At 46.0% G+C, this 21888-nt stretch overlaps 1 protein-coding gene across 1 annotated transcript in view; it reads left to right on the top strand.

Annotated features, from left to right (window-relative positions):
- ABCB6 (ATP binding cassette subfamily B member 6 (Langereis blood group)) overlaps positions 1 to 21888 on the top strand; it is a 50352-nt gene that overhangs the window by 22223 nt on the left and 6241 nt on the right. The window contains exons 5-18 of the mRNA XM_061609370.1: positions 3429 to 3521; positions 5396 to 5588; positions 5757 to 5878; positions 6232 to 6341; positions 6622 to 6687; positions 7497 to 7622; positions 11057 to 11133; positions 13467 to 13530; positions 14461 to 14546; positions 15616 to 15673; positions 15882 to 15986; positions 19366 to 19540; positions 20229 to 20341; positions 21600 to 21694. Coding sequence (XP_061465354.1) covers positions 3429 to 3521; positions 5396 to 5588; positions 5757 to 5878; positions 6232 to 6341; positions 6622 to 6687; positions 7497 to 7622; positions 11057 to 11133; positions 13467 to 13530; positions 14461 to 14546; positions 15616 to 15673; positions 15882 to 15986; positions 19366 to 19540; positions 20229 to 20341; positions 21600 to 21694 — 1483 coding nt within the window. The remainder of the gene's footprint in view (positions 1 to 3428; positions 3522 to 5395; positions 5589 to 5756; positions 5879 to 6231; positions 6342 to 6621; positions 6688 to 7496; positions 7623 to 11056; positions 11134 to 13466; positions 13531 to 14460; positions 14547 to 15615; positions 15674 to 15881; positions 15987 to 19365; positions 19541 to 20228; positions 20342 to 21599; positions 21695 to 21888) is intronic.

Here is a 21888-nt window from a genome sequence, read left to right as displayed (position 1 = left end):
ACCACTATGTCACACTGGCTCTCTAACAATAAAAACAACAATAATAATACAGATGACAGCTACAGATTGTGGTTAGTGGGAACAGCGCTTAATCATGAGTCCCTGTTTAGGTGACATGCTTAGCCAGACCTTGGCTTAAATTGATGTGGCAGTAAAAAGGTCCAGGGAGGAGTCTGGGAGCCTGTGTCTTGCCTGAACTTGAGGAACTCAGACTCATACCCTGCTGTAGTTTTTTCTTTTATTGAAGTAAGAGAAACTTTCCTTTCAGTGCACTTCATGAATGTACCTGCAGCTTACTTAGAACTCAGCATCCCTCTGTAACTAACTAGGCACAACTTGGTGGCATAAAGACTCAGCAACTAACCCTCCCCCTTCATCCAGCTGGGCACGCGCGCACACACACACACACATGCGCACACACACACACACACATACACACACACACACACGCTTGCATGTACCCTGAGTCACAGTTGGAGGCGGGCGTGTAATCACGAACTCCTCCTGAGCTGGGTTTGTTGAATCTCCCGCCACATCTGTCACCTGGATCTGGGTGAAGGCGGGGTCTTGGCATTAGTCCCATCCTCTCCCTCCACAGGGGGAGAGCTGTCTGGCAGCAGCGGCAGAGGAGTAGTAGTAGTAGTAAGGGGCTGGTCTGGGGAGTGTCTGGGATGGCTGGAGATGGCCTGTCAATGCCTGGAGTGGGGGCTAATTCGACATCCCGCCCCTTGCTGGGTTCTTCCGTGGCTGGGATGTCCCATCTCAAGCCTTCCTCCCCTCCTCCTGTGCATCAGTCCACCCCCCCCCCCGGCTAGCACGGCAGCCTGCACCTTCACACGGTCCTGGTAAGCCATGGTTTGGCTTACTGCGATATGCAAACCAGGCCTCTGTCAGACTGTTGGCTACTTCATATGACTGCCACACCCCAGACAGCTTTCCTGTGCTTCATACTTTCTCTCTTGCTCTTGGTGGCACACCACGGAAGGCGGTGTGGTGAAGTGAATGGAGAGTTGAAACTTGAATGTGGGATTCAACCCAGGTTGAAATCCCACCTTTTCCCATAGGCTCTCACAGTTGCTTGGCCTCAGTTCCCCATGCTGAAAAATGGGAATGACTTACTTCATGGTAGTGGTGTAAAACAAAGGATGACAGAACATTTCCTTTTCAATAAGCACCGTATGGGTGATACTAGTAGTGGGCTGTCAGTTCAAGGTTGCCGGTCCTCATTGCCTCCCCACCCCTGGATGCCAACTTCCCTCCATGTGCGAGAGTATCACTTCTACCTGTACTTGGGAACAGGGTGGATTAACACCCTCTGCCATGTGCTGGGTAAAGTAAGATGTGATGAGGGAGGGGGGATCCTTCCCCCCCCCCCGTAGAGAATGAAAGGCAAAGGAGGGGCACTCCCAGATGGGGTCACCCACCCTGCCAGTTAGGATTACCCAGCAAAGTACCGCTGGCGGGGAACAAACAAGGAGCTTTTGTGTCCTCTGCCTGGTCTCCCAGCAGCCCAGCAAGGGACTGGGGGAGGGGGTTGGGAATCTTTGTTGCTGTGTACTTCCTTGAAAGAGAATAAAGGAAGTGTGGGGACTCCATGGGTGTCTCTCCAAGTGTATGTGAGGGGGTCTGGGGCAGGATGACTACAAGGTCTGCAAAACAGGAAGGGTGGCGGTCAGAGGAGAGACCCGTGTCCGACCCAGAGTGTGATGCTTTAGTACTGGAATGCCTGGTGGGGCTTTTGGGGGTAGGGGTGGGGAGAAGAAGACCCAAAGCTGGTGCTTTGAGTTCATAAGGATTTTGGAGTGGGGTGCTGGGATAAACCTGAGGGGAACTCATCAGTAGAAGGCTACTTCCCCCTCATCAAGCTGTGCCCTTTTGCGTATCCATAACTATCCAAAACTGAGAGTGAAATCCCCCCTCCCTTGGTCAGGTCCAGATAGCTTTTTTCACCTTCTTGCTCACAAGAATACCTCCTTTCCCTCAACCCCCCCCCCAAGATCTATGGCAGCTCTTTCTCCCATAAGGCAGTTTTACGTAGTACAGTACTGTGCAACTTATGATACTCAGGGAATGGGGTCATAACAGACAGGTATCAGGAAGTTTCCTTGATACTCATAAATATGGCCAGAATTCTCAGGCAGGAATGAGTTAGTTAGTCTGAGGCATTTTTCTCTTGAACTGCTGTATCATTCTGCACAGTTCAGGCCAGCTTCATTATCTGTGTCACCTGAGTGCAACGATCATGTTTCAGGATGTTTATGCTCTACAAAAGCAGCAGTATCTCTGTATTTGGGACATATTGCCTGGGGCCAGTGCTCCATTGTGTGACTCTACATGGCTTAAGACAAGAAGCTGTGGGGAAGGGCCAGAGCTCAGTGGTAAAGCATCTGCTTTGCATGAAGAATGTCCCAGGTTTAGTCTCTGGCATCTCCAGGTAGGGCTGAGAGAGACTCCTGCCTGAAACCCAGGAGAGAAGCTGTCAGTCAGTATAGACACTACTGAGCTAGATGGACCAATGGTCTGATTCTATATAAATCATCTTCCTATGTTTCTGTGTGCCTTCTTGAAGATTTTTGCTTTCCTAAATGGAACAAGGTGGAAGCAGCGGGAGAGCTTTCATGCATTTACCAAGTATATACCACAGAGCCCCCCCATGACGTGTCTGGGGATTCTGGAGTGCATTCTTAGTTTCTGTGGGGAACATTTTGCTGGAAGCAGTGCAAGAGTCTAGACTCACAGAGTGCTTCCTTTGAGTACTCTCTCCAGCAGAAGTCCGGAGGGTAGCAACAAGAGAGAGGGCCTTTTCAGTGGTGGCCCCCTCCCCATTCATGAAACACTGCCCCCAAACATTAACATCTTTCCATCACTAGTCAAAGATTAATTTTAATAGTTATCATACTTACGTTGTTTGGGGGAGATTTTATTTTTTAAATTATTGTTCTGAGAAGTAGCATATGATCACTTTTATTGCTTATTGATCGTTGTTGTTGCTGTTAAAACTATGTAAGTTTTGTAGTATTTGAATTATACTTTTGTGCTGTAAGTTGAGTTGAGACTATACAAAGCAGGGCCGCTAACATTATGGCAGAGGTGGAGAACATTTTCATCCAAAGGGCCGCATTCCCTTCTGGGCAACCTTATGAGGGCCACATCCCAGTGGAGAGTGGGGCCAAAGGCAAAAGTGGGCAGAGCAATTAATGCAATTTTATCTTTCCGGGCAACCAAAGCATGATCAGAGATCAACAACATATTCCAACCAGGCAAAAACTCTCAAAGAGGGTGTAAAGCAGGGTCAGTAGCAGTGTGGCTTAAAGAGAGTCCTGAGGGCCAGATAGAGAGGTTTGGAGAGCCACATTTGTCCCCTGGGCCTGAGGTTCCCCACCCCTCGATTATGCCCTTTGAACTGATTCTTGTTTTCCATCCTCCAGTGAACGAGCTGACAGGAGGGATTGCTTGGCACATTCTGCTGCAGACTGTCTGCATCTACGCAGGCCTCAAATTCCTCCAGGGAGGAGGTGCTGGTGAGTCAGTTGTTGTGTGGAAACCATGTGTGTATGCATGCACACGTTTGTGCGTGTGGTTGGTGGAAGCTGCTTTGGGACGACCTGCTGCCACCCTCATCATTGATTGTGCTTTCTCTCCATTTTTCTCTCCCTTCCTGCATACAGAGAAAGCAGATAATTCCTTTAATCCACGGCTGTGGAACCTGTGGCCCTCCCGATTATATTGCACTTCATCTCCCATCATCCCTGACAGTTGGACTTGCTGGCTAGGGCTGGTGGGAGATAGGAGTCCAACAACAACTGGGGAGGTCACTGGTTCCCCATCCATACTTTAATCCAAACTGGTTTCTCTGCTTCTCACCCAGCCTCTCTTAGAAAAACAGACTAGTCCAACCCTCATACCCCAAAGGAATGGCTATTAATCTATTTCAGAAATCCAAACCAGTGTATCTTCCTTGAGCAACCTGGTTTTAGATTCCTGCACCCTCTGTTTTAATCTTCCAGGCTCCTTTCCTTTCTTCCTTGCTGATGAGATGTTAAAGCAGGCCTTGTTGCTCATGTATTGCATGCATTTTGGTTCTATTCAGAGAGAGAGAGAGAGAGAGAGAGAGAATATATATATATATATAGAAACAAAAGAATAGGGAAATCCCCTGCCTGGTTGTGCAATAGCACAAGATAACCATAATCCTATCCTTACAGGTTACTACAAATGGTTATGAAAGGGCTGGACAATCTGTAGCCCTACATGCAATTCTTGACTTAATTTCAAAGTTGTCTGCATGTGATCAGTTCAGGTCATGGGCAAGAAGAAGCTGCCCTTCCCCTGGAGCCCATTATATGGGAGGAAAGTGGGGGGAAGAGAGAAAAAAAGTTAAAACAAAAATGGCCCAAAGACTTGTGCTCAGTGACATATGGGGTCTACTAAGAGAGAGAGGTCCTTAATAGGAAAACAACAACAATTATTATTATTATTGTCATTGTTATATATTTCTTACTCACCCTTCACCAAAAGGTCCCAGGGCAGGTCACAGGAATGTAAAACACAGTATTAAAAACAGTTTAAAACAAATTGCGTTCACAACTAGAGCTGGTCCTAAAATGTGTATATATCAAGTGTCAAAGGTGAAGAAGTTCATCTTCAGCATATGATGAAAGCTGTACAGTGAAGATGCCAGATATAGCTTTGTGGGGCGGGAATTCCATAACTTAGGGGCTGCCACACGAATGCCCCCAATCATCTAAGGGCAGTGGAACTACCAAGAGAGAACCCTCTGCCGATCTCAACACCTGAGAGGGTCCGCATGGAAGGAGGCAGTCTTTCAGATATTTGGTGCCTAAGTTGTTTAGGGCTTTAAACACTAGTGTGAGCACCTTCACCTCAGCCTGGAAATTAACTGAAAAATGTTGCCCACCCTACTTTAGAGAGGCCACCCCTCCCTCTATTTCTCCCCCCCCTTTTTTTTCCCCAGACACTCTCGACATTCTGTGGCTCAACTGCCCTATGAGTTTAGTAGATCTAAGATGTCACTGAGCACAGGTCCTTATGCTATTTTTGTTTTAACTTTCTTTTTCTATTAATTTGCAAACAATGATACATCTGCATGCCTAGGGAGGCTTGATTGGTGGTGTAGAATCAACCATTCTGAACTCCAGCAAAGGCAGCCTCTAAAAAGATGAACAATGAAATTCAAAATGAATTTGTGTCAGTGCTCGGGGAATCTTGAAGGCTCTAGGGTAGTTCCAAAGCTCTGATTTGTCATCTCTATTTTTTTGGTTGCAATTCTCATTTGAGGTGGTGGTGGTGGGATTTGCATGTCATGTGACCTTGGGTATCATGTGACCTGACTCTCCCTGAAACAAACACCCACCTCCACGCCTTCTTTTTCTAGGCTCCACTGGCTTCATTAGCAATATGCGCACTTTTCTCTGGATCCGCGTGCAGCAGTTCACCAGCCGTGAAATCCAGGTCCAGCTTGTCAGGCACCTCCACGGTCTCTCCCTTCGCTGGCACCTGGAGCGGAAGACAGGCGAGGTGCTGCGCAGTGTTGACAGAGGCACGAGCAGCATCAACAATTTGCTCAGGTATGTGGGCTAGCCTGGCTAATGGAGAATCCCATCAGTCCTGGGGCTGGCTCAGAAGTTCCTGAATTCACACATTCTCCTCCTGGCCCTAGTGATGTTGGTGGGGCTAGCATATCATATGACCTTGCATATTATGAAACTTCACTGTCTTTCCCTCCTATCCTGCAGCTACATTGTCTTTAGCATCTTCCCGACGATAGCTGATATCATAATTGCTATTGCGTATTTCACCTCAATCTTCAGTGCCTGGTTTGGCCTTATCATCTTCCTCTGCATGAGCCTTTATCTCGGTGAGTGCCTGGGGTGAGGGATCCCAAATGGTAGGGTGGGTGGAGAGAGGTTTTCACTGTTACAGCCACTCTGGGGGAGAACCCCATGACATCCCTTTCACTTGAGAAGTATTTAGGATTTATAGGGAGAAGAGTGAGCCAGAAAGATAATTTCGATAATGGTGGGATGAGCAGCTGATGTTTTGAGGTGGGCAGAATTGTATGTTGGTTTGATGTGTGTTTGTGCGCTGTTCGGGTCCTGTGAATATGGTTGTGGAGAGGAGAGATGTGTGTACTGATGGGGAGGTTATAAGTGTGAGTGGGGTGGTCTTCATATGTTACATATGAGTTTAGGCCTCTCTTTTTCTCCACAGCTTTGACCATTATAATGACTGAGTGGCGAACAAAGTACCGCCGTGAGATGAATACTCGTGACAATGAGGCCCGGTCTCGAGCTGTTGACTCCCTTCTTAACTTTGAGACGGTACTCAGAACCTCTATGCACTGAGGCTAGCGTATGGGGAGAGCAGGCAGGTCAAAGAGTGACTGCAAGCCTTTCTGGGTGCTTTTGTTCCTCACACTGCCTACAACAGCTCAGACTCCAGGTTTTAGCTGAGTGGAGGAGGGGATCTGCCTGCCGATCTAAAGCTAACCCCCTGGTTGGGTGAATAGGTTTCATTTGTGGAGGGAAGTCGGATGGCATTGGCTTAGAGTGGAGAAAGCCTGGCCTGGCCTTGACTCATCCCTGTTATGGTTTTGTTTAGGTAAAATACTACAACGCGGAGAACTATGAGGCTACCCGCTTCAATGATGCCATTGTCAAGTACCAGGTATGGAAGGACCAGAAGGTGGCAATTGGACTTGTTTCTTCCATGACCTTTGGGATGCACTGTTTGTATGGCAGGTTGTTTTTCCTGCTCTCTCTTCCTTCATGTGCATGCGTGTGTGAGCATGCGTGCATGTGAACACACACATATAGGGGGAAATTTGAAAGCTGGGGGTGGAATAGAGCCAATTCATGTGGAGGAAAAACACTACAAATAAATGTATGGAAGAGCAACTCTTAGTCAGGGACTGATAACAAGTAAAGGACTGAATTGTGGAGAGTTCCTGGGGGTTCCCTGATGCTGGCATATTTGTCAAAGACCATTACTATATGCATGTGTTACAGATGTAAACCACATTCACACCATACATTTATTCCACTTTAAACAGTCATGACTTTCTCCAAGGAATCCTGGGAAGTGTAGTTTGTGAAGGGTACTGAGAGTTGTTAGGAAACTCCTATTTCCCAGAGTGGTTTAACAGTCAATACCTCTTCCCAGAAAACTCTGAGAACTGTAACTGTGTGATAGGAATAGGGGTCTCCTAACAACTTTCAGCACTCTTCACAAACTACAGTTCCCAGGATTCTTTGGGAGAAGCCATGACTGTTTAAAGGGGAATAATAGTGGAATGGTGTGGTGTGAATGTGGCCGTAAACTGTTGCGGTGGGTCCAGGGAAGGCACCTCCTTTCCCATAGTGGGTACAACATTGTCCTGCTTTATGAGGCTTGAGGGATGGGGGATCAACTAGATGCTCTCTGTGGGCTGCAATACTGCTCCAGAAATGTTCCACTTTCTTTCTTCCCCCTGGCAGGTCTCAGAATGGAAAGTCAATGCATCACTGGCACTGCTGAACCAGACCCAGAACCTGGTGATCGGGTTGGGGCTGTTGAGTGGATCCCTACTCTGTGCCTACTATGTTACCAAGAAGAGGCTCCATGTAAGTCCCTGCCCACTGCAGTGCCACAGAAGCATAAATGGTTTGGGGTTCTCTGACTACATGTAGCTCTCTGTATGTGTGGTTCTTATTTGGTATTACTAGGGGTGTTGTCACCTACCCTGGGATGTTAGGGTGAAGGTCAGGCAATAAACCTAGTTGTTACATATTATTATTATTATTATTAAGAGCCTGTCTGCCTGCCTCTCTTGCCACATGGAGGCCACAGCATGTGGAGCAGCTGACTACATGGGTCATTATGTGAAGAGTTTCCATGCCATTGCCAACTACCACCACGAAATCTAGCAGTGGCTTGGAAGCCCTCCACAAAGGGAGTCCACTCTGCATGTTGTTAACAGCTGCCAGGCAGAATCCACTGGCCTTCATGGGGCAGCTGAAGCCTCCGCGCTGGCCCTGAATCTCTTTATAGATTATTTCCATGCAGCTTGCACTGGACACACACATGGAGGCCCATGTTTCTCAACATAGTACCCTGGGGATATCTGCAGTGTGTTTTTCAGTCCCATGAAAAGCAAGGAAGGCAAGCGAACAGGAGAGAGGCTTTGGTGAGAGGGGCATGGGCTCGTCCCGGGGCAAGAGCCATGAGGACAGTTGCATAAAATGATCAGGTTAAATTGTGGAAAGGGAAGGCTGCAGATAAGGGGATATAAGAGCTTTGCAGTTTCTAACAAGTCTTTGTGAAGCCTAATTACTCTTTGCCGAATTTTGAAACTGAGTGGAGACTGAACATAATGGCCCTCAGCCCATGCTGAGAAAAATGGGTAACTGAGGGTGCAAAAGATGAAAAACAAAACCACAGTGGAGAGCTAGACCTCTCTTTGAGAACAAAAGCAATCATAAACAAGAGGCAAGGCTGGAAAAGGTTTGTCACCAATTAAGAGATCTAAAGGCAGGGAAAAACCCCACCAAATGGAAGCTAGTTTCCACCAACATCAGAAGAAAGAGACCAACATGTTTTGGGTTCCTATTCCAGATGTGAAAACACAAGTTCCCACATGGATTGCAATCCTAATGATGGTGAGAGAACAAGGAGAGGAAGTAATAGAAGGGATGCAGTATTAAATATAAGATGGAGGACCCCAGAGTTAAGGTGAAAGGAGAGGAATATGAATTACAGGAAAATGGAGCTTGATTAAATATTAAAGAAAACAAATTTAATAATAAACTGTTCTTTGACACAATGCTGTATTTGAGTTTGCTTACAATCTGGTCTGTGCGCTCACTGTATTTGGGGTTTTAGGAAGGAGGAGTCTTTTCACCCCCAGGTCAGATTGTCTAGTGACTTTGGGTTACTTACCTTTCCTTGTGATGTTTATCTTGGCTTGCTTGGATAAGTTATCGGCAACCTGCTCTCTACTTGTGGTAAATATAGCTTAATTTTCACTAAAGTGGTAAACCTATGTCTGGGCTACAGCCTTTCAGACTGCAGGTGAAGGCTCACATATTTGAATGCTCCTGCATTTAAAAAATCCTTGATATAGAAGACTAGCATGCCACGGTGAAGAGTTGTAAGCTACCCTTTTCCTTGATATCCAGATTTCTGTAGAGGAGGGGTTGCCAACCATGTTGGGCCAGTGGACAGATTTGGAATTTTGAAAAACTGAGATGAGCGCCAGGCACAAACAGTTGACTTGGGATATGGCATGACACAAAATGGCTGCTGTTGGGGTGTGACATAACATAAAATGGCTGCCATATCTAGTAGAGCAGAAAAAGAGACAGAACCACAAAATGGTACTGATAACAGGGTGGGGAAGGCATCAACATCAGCCACTGCCACACTTGCTCACTGAGACAATCTGCACCTCTCCTTTCTTCAGAATGGGAGGATGGGTGTCCAATCCTGGCATCCGTTGAAATGTCGGTATGTTTAAGGATGCATATTCAACGTAGGACAGACCAAGCCACTGCAAAGAGGAACTTAAGCAGGAAGAGCAGTCTCTTGTGCATTGTGGATTTTTGAGGATGCTTTGATTTGGATTCCTGCATTGCGCAGGGGGTTGGACTTGATGGCCTTATAGGCCCCTTCCAACTCTACTATTCTATGAGGCGATGTTTACTTAAACCTTTCATGCCATAGTGGCGAGCACACTGGCACCCACAGGAACTATGTTGATGATTGCTGCTGTAAAGCGTTATGCTGGAGTACTCAGTCATGTTAGCCTGCAGGCTGAAAGGCTACAGCCGAGAGACATGGAATTGAATGTTACTGTAGGACCTTCTTTCTAAAAGCAGCTTTGGCAGGCCTCCATTCTAAGTGGAGAAAGGATAGGCAGGGAGGAGCTGCTTTAGTCATTTTGAAGTTCATAATTGCCCTCCCCAGGCTGCTTTTCTCCCCCCAGGAAACATCAGAAACTCTGTATCTTTTCCATATGGGTGGACAACAGCTTGGGAGGCGTGGAAAGTAAACAGTTAAGCTGCCCCTTCCACTCCCAACTGTAGACACCTGGCCTGTTTTTCAGTAAATAAACTCAACCTGTTGGAGGAAAGAGATGCAGTATTCTGTCAGATCCAGTTTGACTGAACACTAGGTCTGTGTCTGAATTGCACAGAATTTCTACACGCACCCCAACTAATTTGTGACTTGAGAGCAGGGCTATCAGTTGAATGCTATCTTCTTGGCAACACAGTAGCATTGTAGCTTCCTTAACCAGTTTGTTTCTAGGTTGGGTGAGGGGAATGTGTGTGTCTGAGTATGTAGTAGGCTTATAAACCAAAGAGGAATTAATGAGGCTTTCAATGGTCACGATGCAAAGATTTATGTGCTATGCAAGTCTTTGCCCTTTTTCAGCTTTTATCATTCTGCTCCACCCTAATCTTACACAACCTATTCCATAGCTTGCCAACATTTATTGTTATGTGCCTAAATGTGATTCCCCCCCCCCAGAGTAATGTCTTTAAAAAAAAGGGTCAGTTGGTACATTTACCTCTACCTATTAGAGATGGCTTGAGTATAAGGAAGCCATCTGCAGTGAATAAAGGGAACAGGGGAATGGTGGACTGACTGGGCTCTTGGAGGACACTTAATATTCAAGGAATTGATCCGTGTTTTCAACACATGAAGCTGAACATAGAAAACTCCCTCTCTGACTTGCGTAGAGTTATTGCTGCTTGGGCTATAATGTTGGGCTTTTAGATTTAACAAGTTTAGTGCATATCTGTTGATATATTTGCCCTCTGAAACAATCCTTATATCTGAGAGAGAAAATTGGGGCACTGGAGGAGTGGGGTAAGCGATAACACAGCTGCCATTTTGCCTTCCTTGTTATGGGATGAAGGCTCTCTAAATGCAGTTTTGTACAAAGACTTGAAGCACTGCAGGATTGACCAAAAAAAAGGCCGCAAAGCTCTTCCATGCTCTGCCATGGGGAGGCATTGTCACTGCAGCTCTAGACTCGCATCTCTCTTCCTTCTAGGTGGGCGATTATGTTCTCTTTGGCACATACATCATCCAGCTGTACACACCGCTGAACTGGTTTGGCACCTATTACAGGTAACCTACTCGGTAGACTCTTTTGTTCTGTAATGTCAGTTAGCCATTTGGGTGATGCAAAGAGGAGTCTTTTGATGACATTTGGGAGACCTTGTACACACACACACACGTGTGCATGTGCATAAAGATTAGAAATTATCCGGTGTTATGTGATAGCAGCCTGTTCTGAACAGAGTGTCCCCATATAGAGCACTACAAAATCTGTATCTGAATGCACCATAATCCATAGAGAACACCACTCATCAATTTATTGTTAAATGGAGGCTGAAGAGGTGGTGAAGAATACAGATATGGATACAAGATACGAGGAACCTTACGAAGGGGGAAAAGAGACTGATTGCCCATTCACATTTTGCTTGAAAATTGGAAGGAGGATTTCTAAACATGATGGGACTAATGAACCACAATAATTTTTAAAAGTGGGCCAGATACATTTCTGAACAAAAACTGAGTGGCAGCAAAAGGCTAAATAAAATGAAATAATATAAACTATGGCTCATTTTACACATTACAGTAAACCATAGTTAATGGTCACCTATGAATGTACCTAAGACAGCCTTTCCCAACTAGTGGGCCACCAGATGTTGTTGGACCACAACTCCCATCAGCCTCAGCCAGCATTGCCAATGGCCAGGAAAGATGGGAATTGTGGTCCAACAACATCTGGTGGCCCACTAGTTGGGAAAGGCTGACCTAAGAGGACTCTTTGCACCTCCTGGCTCAATCCTTGACTTAGCATTATGAACGTAGCAAGGATAGTTGTTCGTTTTGCTCCACAATAATAAGCCAAGAACAGACTTTGGCTACAGATCATGGAAGTGAATCAAGCCATGATCCCTGGTTTGTTCATAACACAACGCCAAGGATCATGCTTTATTTCCTCCCAACACAAGCTGGAAGGAGTAAATCTCAGTTTTGCTCATGCACAGTAATGGTTTATGGTTTACCGTGACATGCAGATGTGGCCTAAAACCAGCATACATTAAATATATTAACATAGAAATCTGTGCTAAGTGCAAACATGCAAAACAGTACAATGATACAGGTAAGTTCCCCTAGTTTCACAACAATTTCCTCTCTGTTTTCCAGTGATACGATTCTTCAGACCATTTGGTAAAAAAAAAATCTTAACAATTAGAATATTAAATTCAATACAGCACTGATTTCTCAAAAGCAATAACGAGACACAGAAGGTTGTCACACGTTGTCTCCCTCCCATTACATCCAGGCTAACCCAATGTTTCTCTCACTCTTGCATAGATAACCCCTTTTGCATGAACTCTTTAATAGGTGTAGCAATAAGGAGAGACCATCATAAAGACTTCTTCAGTCCTAGGAAGTTGAAATCCAATTTGAAAAATTGAGGCCTGCCTTTAGTAACTGTGTCATGAAAGAGTTTGGATTGCCCTCTCACCTCTCCTTCCTCTGAAGTATGAGAGATGGTTACAAAGGAGGTGTGATATCAGTTAGTGGAAACATGTGTTAAAGGTTTGGGAACATTTGCTGGTGTGGGAGGTGTGAGAGATGGGGTTTGCTTTCATGCTTGGAGTCTAATTGATAGCCATATTTGGAGTGCAAATACATGGCTTCCCCAGTCCATTCTCTTGCCTTACCAGAGAAGGGAATAGTCCCCCTTCCCACTGCAGCAGCAGCACCTGGCAGGGGGGTGCAGGGGTCCAAGTCTTTTGCACCAAGCCTCAGATCTCATCATCATGTTTATTTGTATGCCACTTTTCCACAAAATTGTGCTCAAAGTGGCACAACATATTTATATATTTAAGACATTTATATGCTGCTTAACCATTAGCATTTCTATGTGGTGTACACATAAAGAAACCATACAGAAAATAAAACATTAAATATCATAAAAGTGAAGACAGTACCTTAAAATGCCTGCTGTAATGAACAGTAAGTACTGTAATTCAACACATAATAGAAACTATTACAAATACTCATATTAATAAGTACAAAAACTCAATAAGTAGAACATTGTGTAAAACAATACAAATGTTAACCTAATTTAACAGCTTAAATTGAAACAAAATGGCATCAAACAATGCATCAAATAATCTAACATAATTAAATAACACTAAACAGAAGAGAAAAGGTCAAAATCTTTGTGTACAGAGTGGCTGGGCACTTACACAGTATAGTGCTGGTGAAATACAAGCATCCCATTTTAATTTGCTCAGAGGGATCTAGATATACAAATTACCATATGCAAATTTTATGCAAATTTGTGTCATGGTCCTGTGCCTCTAAGTCCTTTAAGTACCTAGCAACTCCCCCAACTACCTGGTTGCAAAACGGATACTTTGCTTTTGCTTTTTCAGAATGATCCAAACCTCTTTCATTGACATGGAGAACATGTTTGACCTCTTCAGTGAGGAGCAGGAGGTACGTTCAGGCCAAGTCTATGCTGCAGTGGATAACTGTCAGCCTGTGCTCACCTTCTCGGATATCCATCCCTGTATGCATATACCTTAAAACTCCAGTAACTTAAGAGAGGTTTTTTGGGGGGAGTGGTCCCACTTCCCGGTTTGTTCACAACCTGGGCTGGGTAATAAGACAGAAATGGAGATGGGGAGGCTGAATGTTCTCTGTGGTGCTCTAAGCTTAAGCACTGAAACTGAAAGGCAGTTTGCTTGCTTGAGAACAAAAGGCAATTGCTCTTCATACAGCATGCAATTAATCTGTAGGGCTTATTCCTTCAGGGTGTTATGGTGACCTTTGTCATAACTGTCTCTTTTTAAAGGGTTAGGTGACTACCTGGAGAATAGGTGGCCAGGATTCAAAGTGCATTGTGTGTTCTCCGAGAGGATATTTCTCTGACTGCTATTTATTTATTTATTATTTTATTTATATCCCGCCCTTCCTCCCAGCAGGAGCCCAGGGCAACACTATGCTATCACTATGCTATGATACTGGGGGTGGTGGATGTTGTCATTTGGACCTGCTTCAGAACCTCCCTGAGGTGGTGTCTCTGGATCAAAGGAAACTGTATTATACCAGATCAGCCTACTTCTCCATCTAGCCCCATATTGTCTGCTCTGACTGTCAGCAGCTGTCCAGGCTCTCAGGCAAATATATTTCTCCTCAGCTGCTACCTGGTCTTTTTACCTGGAGATGCCAGAAATTGAAACTGTAAGCATGTGCTCTATCCGCTCAGCTATGGCCCCTCCCTTTTGGAGTGGTGCTTCTACACCCCCCATAAACCCTCCCAGACTCAATTTCTTGGCCACTCAGATGGAGTCCTGCTCTGCTGAAGCACATGTAGCTTGGCTAGTTACGCCTCAGCTACACATGCTGTCATCTGTTAACTTGCAGGTGAAGGATGAACCAGGTGCTGGGGATCTTCGGTTTCTGACAGGACGTGTGGAATTTGAAAATGTCCATTTTGGCTATGTAGAAGGGTAAGGGAGAAGGTCAAGAATGGCTGATATGTGTGGAGTGAGCCTGGAGGGGATGGACGAGATAGTAAAGAGATCAAGGCAAGTAACATGGGGAATGGATGCTCAAAGCCTTTCTAAAGAAGGGTAAGGGGTAAGTGAGCATGAGGGAAGCAGTGTGAAGCATATGGCACTTCATTAAAGCTTTCCATTGGAATTCTGCCAAGCGAAATGAAGGCCTATAGAAAGGAACATTTATTACAGCTCCTCCATGATCTACAACCAGTGGAAATAGTGAAAATCCTACCCATCCCTTAAGAGAACTCTTGGACCTACTAAAATACGATGCTCATAAGGCTTTCCCCATATATATCTCTATATCTATATTGGGAATCTCTGGCCCACAGGCAAATACAGCCTTCCAGGTCTCTGTTTGATCCTCAGGCCACACACTACACACACACATCCTGGCCCTGCTCCACACACCCCTGGAGTGCTTTTCGCTTCCCTGGAATGTGTCCTTGAACCGATGATGCCTCTTGCTTTGATGGATGCAGATGAAGAGGGTGCAGAAACCTCTGGCTTTTGTGGAGATGGAATAGAACTTTTGAGTACAATGGGAAGAGTCGCATCCATTGCTCGGCCCACCCCACTTTTAGCATGTGACCCCCACACCGGCAGGTTGCCCATAAGGGAATGTGTTCCTCCCCCCCCCCATGTATCCTACTCTTCACTCAGCCAGGTCTTACATTCCCTTCGCATGGATACTTGATGGAACTTCCCCTCCCCCGACTCACTGTTATTCATGTGTATTCACTTAGCGCTGGGGGAGGGGGAAAGGTAGACTGGAGACAGTGCAGGTCTGGGGCGGATGGGGAACCTCTGTCTGTGCCGCTTTGCACTCTCCTAGAGCTCCTATGTGTTTAATCTGGAATGGGGATGTTGGCTATTCCAGCATTTGAAAGAGGGGCATGTCCGTACATGTACGTGTGTGCGCACGGTGGTTGAAGGAAAATGCAGGCGGGCCTTGAGCAGAACAATGCAAGGTGCTGAAAGATGGCTGACTCCTCCCTTTTGCTCACTCTCCCTGCAGGAAGGAAATCCTACATGATGTTTCCTTCACAGTGATGCCTGGGCAGACCCTAGCACTGGTAAGGCGAGAGAACAAGGTCTCCTGTAATCAGTGGCGTTTCCTAATAACCCACCGGCCTCTTTTGCCTCCCCTGCAATGGGAGCAGTGGCAGCAGGTCCCACTGAAGGGGCCCTCAGCAGGGAAGCTGGGCCTTGGCACTTCTCCCTCCTCACTTTTTCTTCCCACTGGCTATATCCGTTTTGACCCTTCCCCACCTCTCTGCCCAGGTGGGACCCTCTGGCTCAGGAAAGAGCACCATCATTCGCCTGCTCTTCCGCTTCTATGACGTGTGGGGAGGTTGCATCCGAATTGACGGGCAGGATATCTCCAAGGTAACAAGGCCATTATGTTGATGTGACATGAGGACATCCCCCAAAGAAGTAGGCCCTCTGGAAAGGCAACTCAGAAGCCATGCTCCTCTGCCTGAGGCAGGGATGGGGAACCTCAGGCCTGGGTGCCAACTGCAGCCCTCCATGCTTCTCTGTTTGGCCCTCAAGAGTCTCCCCAGGCAGCAATCCCTCTCCTTGGGCCACACCTCTCACTGGCCCTGCTTTGCAACCTCCTTGAATGTTTTTGCCTGGCTGGAACCTGTCGAACTCTTGACATTGGTTGTGTGGATGGATAATAGGGAAGGGAGTGGGAGTATGTGTAGAAGCTAGCCTATTATAGAAAGGTACAATTTAAATGTGTTGCCCTGCCCACTTTTGCTTCTGGCCCCACCCATCACTGACACATGGACCTGAAGGGAATCTATTCCTGAATGGCTTTAAAATAAAAACTGTGTGCACAGTTCTGGTTGCCCAGCCCCAAATCAAAAAGGAAATTGTAAAACTGGAGAAGGAACCGGTAAAAAAAAAGACAATGGATTTGTGGAGAGGCCACCGAAACACTTGAGAGTCATCCAATGAATCCGACAGGTAGCTGTTTTGAGATAAACAAAGTAGTTTTTTACACGTCAAGTAACTAATGTATCAAGCTTATTGTCTCAAAACATGAAGATCCCCTCTAGTTTTTGTGGGCTTTATTTTATTTATTTGTTTTATTAAATGCATATCTCACCCTTCCTCCCAGAATGGTGATTAGACTAAATTTGTGGAGGATAGGTTTAGGTCTAGCCATGTTGGCTAATGCTGACTCTTTGTACTCAGAGACAATATATAATTGTAATTGCCAGATGCTGGGAACAAGCAGTAGGCTTTCTCCATTGCGTCCTGCTTGAGAGCTTCCCAAGAACACCAATGGTGGTCAGATGTCTGGAGGCACAGTGTTACTGAATCCTGGACTAGACAGGATCCAGTTTAGTGCAGCTAGTTTTTACATTCTTGGTTTGTTTGTCTTTACATTCTTAAGATGTAGAAAATAGTAGGAGGGAGATGTTTATCCTGAACGTAGAGTTTGGAGTGGGGATGGGCAGATGGACATAAGAAGAACCTGCTAGATCAGTCCAAAGGCCCATCTAGATCAGTCCAAAGGCTCATCTAGTCCAGCACCTGTGGGAAACCTGAAAACAGAACCTGAGCACAACAGTGCTTTCCCCACTTGTGGCTCCCAGCAACTGGCGTTTAGAGGCATGCTGCCTCCAATAGTAGAGATAGAACATAGGAGCACAATCTGTGCAAAAGAAAGGGAAGTCCCAAACCCCCTCCCCCAGGAAAATACTGTTGTGTACTGCAGGACATTGATCCTGCATCAGGAACAGAACAGGAACCAGCATTTTGGAATTAAAGTCGGGCACATTCCCAGGCATCTGAGAAACCAGTCTTGGACAAGGAGTAGGGTGGGGGGATTCACCACTGTGATATGCTTCCCAAGGAAGCGTTGGAATCTTGCAACCTTCAAATCCAGACTTACAGCACAATCCTTTGCATATTTACTCAGACATAGCTTCCACTGTATTTAGTGAAGGTTACTCCCTAGTAAGTGTGGTTTAGGACCGCAACCTTAGTTTAACAGCTTAGAGCACCATCAGCCATCCTTTTTGGTGAGTATGGCATAAGTCAAATCCGAAATGTGAGACAATGTCCTATACACACCCATACACCGCAGCACGTGGCTTAGCCATAGGACTAGTGGAAGGAGTGGCTCAGAAGTTGTATTGGTGAAACAGGATGATTCCGTTATGTTGCTAGCCATCTTTTACTCCCACATGTGCACACAGGAGTGCACATACATTTCTCCTCCTGCTACTCAGGACTTTTGCTGCTCTAGCCCCAGATGCTTCATTTCTGGTTCATGTTTGTTGCCCCCCAGCAAAGCAGAGGCGTGTGATTCCACTTAGGGATGGATGAAAGGGTTGTGCTGGAGAAGGCACAGCTGCAGTCTGCCGCCACTCCTCCTCTGGCCACCCAGGCTCACTGGGGATGGGCCATAGGAGATCGGGGGAGAGTTTTAGTGCGCCATCTGGGTGCCAGGACTTCATGGGGGTCTGGGAGGTTGAGGTTGGGGGAAGAATTGAAGGGGTAGCTGCTCTTTTCATGTCTGCTCCGGCTGTTCACTGTCTGCTCTTTTGAAATCTGTGGTTCCTCCTAGCCTTCCCAATTTAGTTTTTATTTTGTTTTTAACCCATCCTTCAGGGTCCTGTTTTGTTGGTCATTGGGGCAAAATGTCCCTAGGAAGCAATGGACAATGGGATGGGTTATGTGGCACAGGGCATTCCTAAGAATGTTGAAGGTGGGTTTGAAAGATGCATCCCTTCCTGTGTTGCACATACATGCATTTCTTTTGTCCCTCTGGTCAAACCATTCCCCCCACCCCTCCCTCAGATTTTTCAAATAATAACAAAACCTGTTTACCAGAGGTGATGAGGTAGAATGCCACAAGCTCTGATTTCCTCTTTCAAAGTGCCTCCAACTCTCTGGATTTAAAAAGAACAATGAGACTCTTTCATTTGTGTTCATTAGTCCCCCCCCCCCCCCCGCCGTGAGTAAGGACCTTGACATGGAGCTCTGGACGATATAGATGATGCACAGCATGATTTATGTTAACTACAGAATGTATATTGTATTGAAAGGGTTAAGGCTCTGATGTTCAGAGAATGATCAGGTTGCTCTACCATGCTACTAGGATGCCGAAACAATAATACCTGTCTGAGTTCTGCCCTGTGCTTTGTGATATTGGCCCCCCTAGATGGGTGCTTTTTTTGCGGGTGTATTCTGCAGCATGTCATTGATGCAACAATAGTGCATTAATGGTGGACCATCTACACGTCATTCTGCTTTGTTGTTTCTGTGATGCTTCCCCAATGTTAACACATTATTGCCATCCAGAGAGGTGCTCCTGCACTATTACACAACAAAAGTGGAACAAGCCCCCACCCATTTATGGTATGAAAACTTACAGGAACCTACAGGACATACACTGATTGGAAATGAAGTAGTATTTCGATCCTGAAACTTTTGCATGTGCAAACAATATTGAAAGTGGGATTGTGTATAACCACCATGAGCACAAATCATCATGAATGCAAAATAAAAAGGATGTTGAGGTGGGTGGGGCTTATTGTCTAACCTGGGGAATTGCACCTACTGCAAGACGTGAAGCCCTGTCTGTGACAAGACAGCCCTAGCAACTGCCTCAAGCTATGCTCTCTGTAAGGCTGTGATAGCACCGCATTGCATTGGGACACTTCCCCTATTCCAAGCTGTAACCTGGGTAATGTGTTTTTTTCTCCTCTTTCTGTCTCTCTCACACACATGCCACTTCAACCCACAGGCAAAACAGGTTTCAGTGCGTTCCCACATTGGTGTGGTGCCTCAGGACACTGTTCTCTTCAATGATACCATTCGCAACAACATCCGCTATGGACGTATTGATGCCACCAACGAAGAGGTGGTGGAGGCAGCAATCACTGCTAATATCCATGAACGCATCCTCACCTTCCCTGACAGTAAGGACTACTTGCCATCTCTGGCTTGCCCATTGCTGCACCATAAACCTTCTAATTTCTCCTGTGGGCTGCTGTATAAATCCCCAGATAGCAGATCCCAGGTTTAATCCCTGGCATCTCCAGGCAGGACTGGGAAAGACTCCCTGTCGAGCAGCAGCTAGTGTCTTCCCCAACCCTGGCCAGTGGTCAGGGATGATGGGTGTTGTAGTCCCAACAACATCTGGAGGGCGTCATATTGGAGAAGGCAATACTGAGTTAGATGGACTAATGATCTGGCTCCATGCAAGCCAGCTTCCTATTTCTTATCTGAACCAAAGGGACTTCCCCCGCCCCCATTCTTCCCACTCTGTCAGAGTTAATCAAGCCAGACTTACATGCCCTGTTAGTCTCAACTATCCTGTTTTTAAATCCTTTTTTTTACCTCTTCAGTTTACCATGACCAGGGCCTATGACAGTCCAGCCTTCCACTCCAGAAGTCCAATAAGAGCATTTGATTTGATAGAGGGTCCTTGGCCAACGAGAGCAACAGGATACCAAACTCCCCTTGGCAGTAAGCCTGGGAGGTATAGCAAAATGCTATTAAGTGGCCAAAGATTTATGGCACTCTGCCTGAATGGCAGAAGTCTCAGGTGGTCACCCTCTCTTACATAGAATTTTATATTCTTCATTGTCTGCTTCTGCTTGGCAGGTTATGATACACAGGTTGGTGAGCGAGGTCTGAAGCTGAGTGGTGGGGAGAAGCAGCGCGTTGCTATTGCCCGGACAATCCTGAAGAACCCCCAGATCATCATCTTTGATGAGGTGAAGGATGAGAACCATCATAGATACTACTAGCAATCTCAGTTCTCTGACTGCTGGTCCTTATGTAGCTAAAACAACAACACTCACATGCAAGAGGGAGGCATCAGCATTTTCAGGGAAACCCCAAAGTTTGCATTAATATAAAAACTGTTGGGGGACACACACAAGAGACAAAAATCTGCTAAAAACAGCCAAATGAGGACTGAGCATGACTGAGGGGGTTGGGAGATTGGAAAATGGGAGTGGGGGTGAGGAGGGGGGAAATGGTATGAAATGGCTGGAACCCTCATGAAGAGCATGCCCAGAGTAGAAGAGTTTGTGGCAGGTCCAATTTGTTCCATCCATTTCTGAAGTTCAAGGGTGCCTGTCCTTATGTAGCCAAAACTGCACCACCCACACACAGGAGGAGACATATCAGCATGCCTAGGGGAGCCCCAAGGTTCAAAGAAGATTGTGATCATGATCTTTAGAGAGAAAACCATAAGGGGGACAAAGTAAAACCCAACCAAATAAATGCTCAGTGGCCATAAAATGCTGGCTGAGTGTTGGGGTGAAGAGGAATGGGTTTGGGGTATCCTGAAATGTAGGTCACACTTGTATCTCAATTCTTAACACCAACTCTCATCCGCCCTTTGCCCCTTCCTTATATTTTCTCCTTTACTGGAACCTAAACCATGGAAGTGGTTGGGGGAAGGCCAACAGCCTTGCTGAATCTGTCAATCTCCATGATTGTGACACATCACACATTTAAAGCACATGGCTTCCTCCATAGAATCCTGAGAACTGTGGCTTGTTAAGGGTGCTGGGAATTGTAACTCTGTGAGGGGTAAACTACAGTTCCCAGGATTTTTTTTGCGGGGGGGATTTGCTTTAAATGTATTGTGCTTATGAAGCCTGTATCTGGCTACTTGGTAGCCTCCTTTATAACTTCATCTGACTCTCTCCCTCATTTCTTGCTTTTTCCTACCCTCAGCTCTCCCAGCAGTTGGCAGTAACCCAAAGAGTACCTCTCAGTTCTGTCTTGGCACCACTGTGGCATGGGCACAAGTGGCTTATGTTTATAGATATACCAATGGCTTGGCATTGGCAGTCGGTGTCAAGAGCCCTGAACCTTCACTCATCCACCCACCACTTTGCCACAAGTTACACATTTCTGTTCCATTTTGAAAAGTTTTACGCATTTTGTAATTGTAATGGTTTTAGCAGTTTTTACACATGTATGTTCTATGGTTGTAACCTGCCCTGGGACCTCTTACAGGCGACGTCAGCGCTGGACACTAAGACAGAGAGAAATATCCAGGCGTCCCTGGCTAAGGTGTGTGCAAACCGCACCACCATCATTGTGGCTCACAGGTAAGGGGACGTGTCCTGCCATAGGAGATTCAGGGCTTCAGCATAATAATAGCTGGAGGGATGCTGCGCCCTGTCAATTTGTTGTTGTTGTTATGTGCCTTCAAATCGATTACGACTTATGGCGACCCTATGAATCAGTGACCTCCAAGACCATCTGTCATGAACCACCCTGTTCAGATCTTGTAAGTTTAGGT

This window comes from Rhineura floridana, chromosome 2 (assembly GCF_030035675.1).
Source record: "Rhineura floridana isolate rRhiFlo1 chromosome 2, rRhiFlo1.hap2, whole genome shotgun sequence".
Taxonomy (NCBI): Eukaryota; Metazoa; Chordata; class Lepidosauria; order Squamata; family Rhineuridae; genus Rhineura; species Rhineura floridana.
Note: the sequence above shows the minus strand (reverse complement) of the source record. Positions and strands in the feature narration are given on the sequence as shown.